General features: G+C 52.2%; 4 protein-coding genes across 4 annotated transcripts; all 4 read right to left on the reverse strand.

Annotated features, from left to right (window-relative positions):
* Window positions 1-18: 18 nt before the first annotated feature.
* BO80DRAFT_420336 (acyl-CoA desaturase) lies at window positions 19-866 on the reverse strand (the record flags this gene model as incomplete). The annotated part of the gene is made up of 2 exons (XM_025718343.1): window positions 19-663; window positions 710-866. Coding segments are annotated over 2 exons (801 nt in total), but the record flags the coding sequence as incomplete, so codon positions are not given.
* A 211-nt stretch (window positions 867-1,077) lies between these two features.
* BO80DRAFT_395374 (cytochrome P450) lies at window positions 1,078-2,774 on the reverse strand. Its single transcript, XM_025717308.1, has 2 exons — window positions 1,456-2,774; window positions 1,078-1,410 (listed from the first exon to the last, which is right to left on the reverse strand). The coding sequence occupies exons 1-2, from the start codon at window positions 2,768-2,770 to the stop codon at window positions 1,262-1,264; spliced, it is 1,464 nt and encodes a 487-aa protein (XP_025569111.1). The 5' UTR covers window positions 2,771-2,774; the 3' UTR covers window positions 1,078-1,261.
* Window positions 2,775-3,373: 599 nt separating this feature from the next.
* BO80DRAFT_18292 (uncharacterized protein) lies at window positions 3,374-4,168 on the reverse strand. The gene is made up of 2 exons (XM_025714038.1): window positions 3,677-4,168; window positions 3,374-3,629 (listed from the first exon to the last, which is right to left on the reverse strand). The coding sequence occupies exons 1-2, from the start codon at window positions 4,034-4,036 to the stop codon at window positions 3,519-3,521; spliced, it is 471 nt and encodes a 156-aa protein (XP_025569112.1). The 5' UTR covers window positions 4,037-4,168; the 3' UTR covers window positions 3,374-3,518.
* On the reverse strand, window positions 4,159-4,659 carry BO80DRAFT_18296 (uncharacterized protein). The gene has a single exon (XM_025714039.1). The coding sequence runs from the start codon at window positions 4,537-4,539 to the stop codon at window positions 4,282-4,284; it is 258 nt and encodes an 85-aa protein (XP_025569113.1). The 5' UTR covers window positions 4,540-4,659; the 3' UTR covers window positions 4,159-4,281.
* Window positions 4,660-4,804: the final 145 nt, after the last annotated feature.

The following is a 4,804-nucleotide window of genomic DNA, read 5'->3' on the forward strand; positions in this document are numbered from 1 at the left end:
CCCCCACCCCCTCCAACCCCGCAATCACCCACTTCGTCACATCCACATCCCACCACTCCCTCCCGCACCGATAATCCCCCGGAAACGCATGATGGAAATTATGATACCCTTCCCCGAGGGTCAGTATCGCCGTGAGGATGGACTCCCGCGCCGACCGCCGATCATCAAATGGCTGCTCGCCGATCCAATGGGCCAGGGAATTCACGCAGAAGGTAGCCTGGTTGACGAAGAATGCGCGGAGGATGCCTGCGTAGAGGAACCCGCCGAGGTAGTCGCCCCAGGTGAGTCCGGCGAGGAGGGTGGGGAAGAGCCAGCCCATGGTTAGGCAGAGGGGAAGGTAGTATTTGTGTTGGAGGGTGATGATGGGGTCGGTGGTTAGGTCGGTGAGGTTGAGTTTGGGTTTGGGTTTAGAGGTTGGGGTGGTGGATGGAGAGGTAGAGGGGGAGGGTTGGTGGAGGATGGTCCAGAGGATGTGCGCGTGGAAGAACCCCTGGTTGATGTTGTAGGGGTCTAACGGGGTGTCCGTGTAGCGGTGGTGGGCGCGGTGGTTGCGCGCCCAGAATTTGATGCTTCCTTGGATGGCCCCGGCGCCGAAGAGGGCGAGGAGGAGTCGGAGGGGATATGGTGCGGTGTAGGTCCGGTGGGACCAGAGACGGTGGTAGCCTGATGATGTGAGTAGATGTGAAGGGAGGGGTGGGGGAGGGGATACCGGCGGTGATGGAGAGCATGGTCATCATGTAGTAGATCAGGGACCAGATCAGGGTGGGACGGAGAAGTGGCACGCGGGGGGTACAGAGGAATGCAATGAACGGAATCGTGATGAGCATGGTAAAGTTGAACCATTTGATGCGGCGCAGCAGAGCCATTGGGTTCAATAGCGGCATTTTTGCTTTTTGAGGGGCGGCCGCCATTTTGAAATCGAAGTGTTTATGGTGGTAGTGATTGAGGGTAGGGTCAGCTGTATTTATATCTCAGCAGGTGGGATCTGACCGGCGGTCAATGCAGCATTTGATCATCTCCTATCCATGTGATGCGTCACCTGCGCCCTTTAGTTCACCGGAATTCTTCAGTTGAGGAATTGATTTGTCACTTGATCTTAGATTAAGCTAAGAGAATCAGCTGCAGGTGGTACTAATAATTTTGAGGTCCTAAGCATCCTTGTTGATTCCAGAGCAGGATCACCTGCAGAGGAATGAAGATTCCGGAAGCCTTTTCCGCCATGCAGCTGCATTCCGTAGATACACCAACTGGCAACTTGCCATCAAGCACCCCCCTCCACCGGAACAAACCGCACCACCAGCTTCCTCCCCTGGGGCAACGCAATAAACTCCATATTCTGCTCAATTCCCTCATCGTCCACCACTTTCGTCGTGTAATTGGCATACACCGCCGCCATAACCAATTTGATCTCTACACCCGTTAGCAGCATCCCACAAGTAAGCAAAGATACCCTACCCAGCAATGCAAAGTTACTCCCCAAGCACATCCGCCCTCCACTCCCAAACGCCCAAAACAGCTTCCTCATATCGTGGATCTTGCCATCTTCCACATCCAACCACCTCGACGGAATCCACTCCTCCGGCGACGGAAAGACCTCCTCAATCCGATGCAGCGAATACGCCGACGAACTCACCTGCACGCCCCCAGGAATCCTATATCCATGCAACCACGTCCCCTCAGGAGGGGTCACCCTCGGTAACTGTGCCGGAGCAGGGGCATGTAGCCGCAGCGTCTCTCTCACAATAGCATCCAACAAAGGTAGTCCATCAATCTCCGCCAGAGGAGGCAACTCCTCATCCCTCCCCCCATAGCGCAACGACCCCTTCACTGACGCCAGCTCCCCCCTCAACCGAGCCTGCAGCTCCGGCCACTTCGACATCTCCCACATCATATACGTAAACGTAATCCCCGACGTCTCATGCCCCGCCACCAAATGATCCAACAACTCCGACGCAATCGCCAAATCCAAGGGTCTTTCATCCGGGGATTTCTCCAACCCCGCCTTGAGGCGATCAAAAACCACTGCTTCCGTAGCCGGAACATCTGCCTCTGTTTGTGAGGGGCCCTGCACGCTCTCACACAGCCCCAAACACCAACTCTCAATGAACCCCCGATACCGCTTCTCGCGAGATTGGTGCTTGAACCGCTCATACTCATCTAACCAGTTCATCCACGCCCCAAGATCAGATAGATATCTCGTGGAATGCCCTAATCCAAACAAAAACGCAGACGTAAAATCCATCCCGACGGCCTGAAACAACGGAAGCACATTCACCGTCGCCCCGGTTCTCACCAGATTCTGCAAAATGGGAAATAATCGCTCCCAGAGGATATGTCTCGAAAACACACGCATATCCATTGAATTCTGCAGATATGATTTCGCATACACGCTACTTAGCATCCGTTTCTGCTGCGCGTGCGGTTGATTCGATAACATGCCGACGAGATTCGGGGTCTGGAAGTTAATAAACGCATCGCTGTAGAAGGGATGTTTTTCGAATGCGCCGGTGTAGATGGTGCGCAGGCCGGAGAGGGAGTTGATGCTGAGTTCATTCGGGGCGAGGCGGATGATGGGCCCGGAGCGGCGGTGGGCGGCGTAGATGGCGTGGACTTCTTGCGTGTGGCTGCGTTTGCTGGTGATCCATTGGGAGGTTATGGGGGAGGTGGGATGGGCGTTGGGGATGGGGGAGAGGGGGGAGAAAAAGTAGGGGTGGAGGAGGTATTTGTAGAGGAGGTAGAGGAGGAGGACGGGGAGGATGGTGAGGAACATGGTGGGTTGGATTTTAATGGGAGGGATCGATGGGATGCAGGGATGGTTAAATAGCCGTCAAGGATGCTAAGGATACACTAAGGATTTAGGGTTCCCGGCTGCACCCCGCAGTTGGCGGTGCAGCAGGCAACCAAACACAGAATACGAGATGTAATACACCTATGCTGGTTGCCTGCACTGGACTGTCAGAAATGTTGTAGGTGGTTGTAAATACGAGGGATAAAATATACTGTGCCATGACAGACATTTCGCAATAGGATCGTCGAAAGTGCACTTCATTGTTGTTCACAGTAAGCTATATCGAATCCAGATTGCATATTCAATGGAGTTTCTCATTAAGCTGTCCACCTGAACATACTTCACAAGATTACGTTTATCCATTCAGGGAAGAGTGCAACCAGTTCATTGTGGCTATATGTTAGCGTTGCGACAACCTTTCACCACGGAGCCTCGCTATAATTCCCAGCCATGAGTAAGCCACCTGTTGTGTGAAATCGAAGGCCTGCAGTTTTTGCCAGCAGATTGGCTTTGGCTCTAAAGAATTGAGAACAATCGATAGTAAATGCCCAAGAGCGCCCGAACCTAGCTATCCAACTTGAAGTATCGAGGGTTCATAGTAAGAATCCACCCGCGCAGGAACTGGAAGAAGCCAGAATCATCTGGGTGAGACAATAGCCAACCGGTAGAAAGATGAAGTACTCTGATGTTTCTTCAGCCTCCAGGACGAACATAGGGTATAGGTGCATCTTCAGTCAATGAACTCGTCCTTAAACCCTTCAACGGTCCACGGGACCTCGCCACCATAGGCATCCTCGTCGCTTTTGGCATCGCTGATCTTCAACCCACGATGGCGTTTCAGCTGCGACTTATTAGCTAACATGTCAACACGCCATGTCCTCCACTGACCTTTTGGAGTTGGAACAAGTAGTACTCCAGTGCGGAGTTCTCCTCTCTCAGGTATCCATCAAATATCTTCTTCTTCTTCTTCTGGAAGCCTCGGCAAGGCCACAGTTTCGCTGAGCTGAAATCTATCAGATATGGATCTCCATCTTTCGACACCATCATATTCCGCGGGTACAAGTCCGCATGGGCAATGTCCAGGGAATGAAGACGATCTAGTTGGCTTCGCAGGTTAGATGCCCCTGACGCATTCAAAGTGCCGTTTGCAATACCAGTACCGTCGATATAATCGAGTAACAAGCCTCGAACGGGGTCGGATGTTTTCTCCGGTGATTGACGAAAGCCTAACCACTGGCGACGGTCCATTTTCTTCTACTCGTAGATCAACCCAATATCGGTCGAAGTATACCCGTTTGTCAAGTTAAACCTATTGTCTAGAGCTTGTTCCTGCTCTCTGGTAATCGTGAGCCAGCCATGGCATTTCGGACCGATCTGGCCCTCCAGTTCATACTCAGCCAGACATATAGACGCGACTTTCAGCGACGAAAGGATCTTTTGATGTCACGACATCCTCGACCCGGGATAATTTATCGGAGGACGACCACCCCGGATCAGGGATAGTGTACTAGGTATTCCTTAAGCATCGCTTTTGAGGGAGACTGACGCGTTATACGTACCAGTTTCAGGGCGTAGATGTGGTCATCGATTCGTACTTTGAACATATATGAGTGCATGGAGTCTGCAATAAGATCGAGGAACTCAAGTTGAGGAGCAAGATCCCTCCTATCTGGGAGAAAAGGGCAGATCCTATCTTTGTATTTGAGCCATATGTGCCAATGAGAGTAGGCCTCATCAGATGGGCCATCCATCGAACGTCGATGATAGGACACTGAGTGGTGCCACTGTCAAAGTGGCCAACACCCTAGGACACGGGGTCTGTCGCAATTCGATCGAATCGATATGTTGACCAAAACTACGGAGTATATCCCTAGAGACGCGAATTGATCAAAGGAGAAAGATAGATTGAGGAGACGTCCCCTTAGTCATCTATGAGTCATCCAGGTTGGCGGCTGCCTGGAGATCGGACATCCCTCGGATATCTGCGAGGCATCTCACAAATGTCAGAGAAAACAT

Source organism: Aspergillus ibericus, assembly GCF_003184845.1.
Source record: "Aspergillus ibericus CBS 121593 unplaced genomic scaffold BO80scaffold_106, whole genome shotgun sequence".
Taxonomy (NCBI): domain Eukaryota; kingdom Fungi; phylum Ascomycota; class Eurotiomycetes; order Eurotiales; family Aspergillaceae; genus Aspergillus; species Aspergillus ibericus.

Excerpts from the sequence above, each read along its gene's own strand:
- BO80DRAFT_18292 (XM_025714038.1), bottom strand. The coding sequence starts at position 4,036 with ATGGACCGTCGCCAGTGGTTAGGCTTTCGTCAATCACCGGAGAAAACA. Across the intron at positions 3,630-3,676 it reads ACTTGTTCCAACTCCAAAAG|CTGAAACGCCATCGTGGGTT; the intron begins GTCAGTGGAGGA and ends AATAAGTCGCAG.
- BO80DRAFT_395374 (XM_025717308.1), bottom strand. The coding sequence starts at position 2,770 with ATGTTCCTCACCATCCTCCCCGTCCTCCTCCTCTACCTCCTCTACAAA. Across the intron at positions 1,411-1,455 it reads GAGTAACTTTGCATTGCTGG|AGATCAAATTGGTTATGGCG; the intron begins GTAGGGTATCTT and ends TAACGGGTGTAG.
- BO80DRAFT_18296 (XM_025714039.1), bottom strand. The coding sequence starts at position 4,539 with ATGGATGGCCCATCTGATGAGGCCTACTCTCATTGGCACATATGGCTC.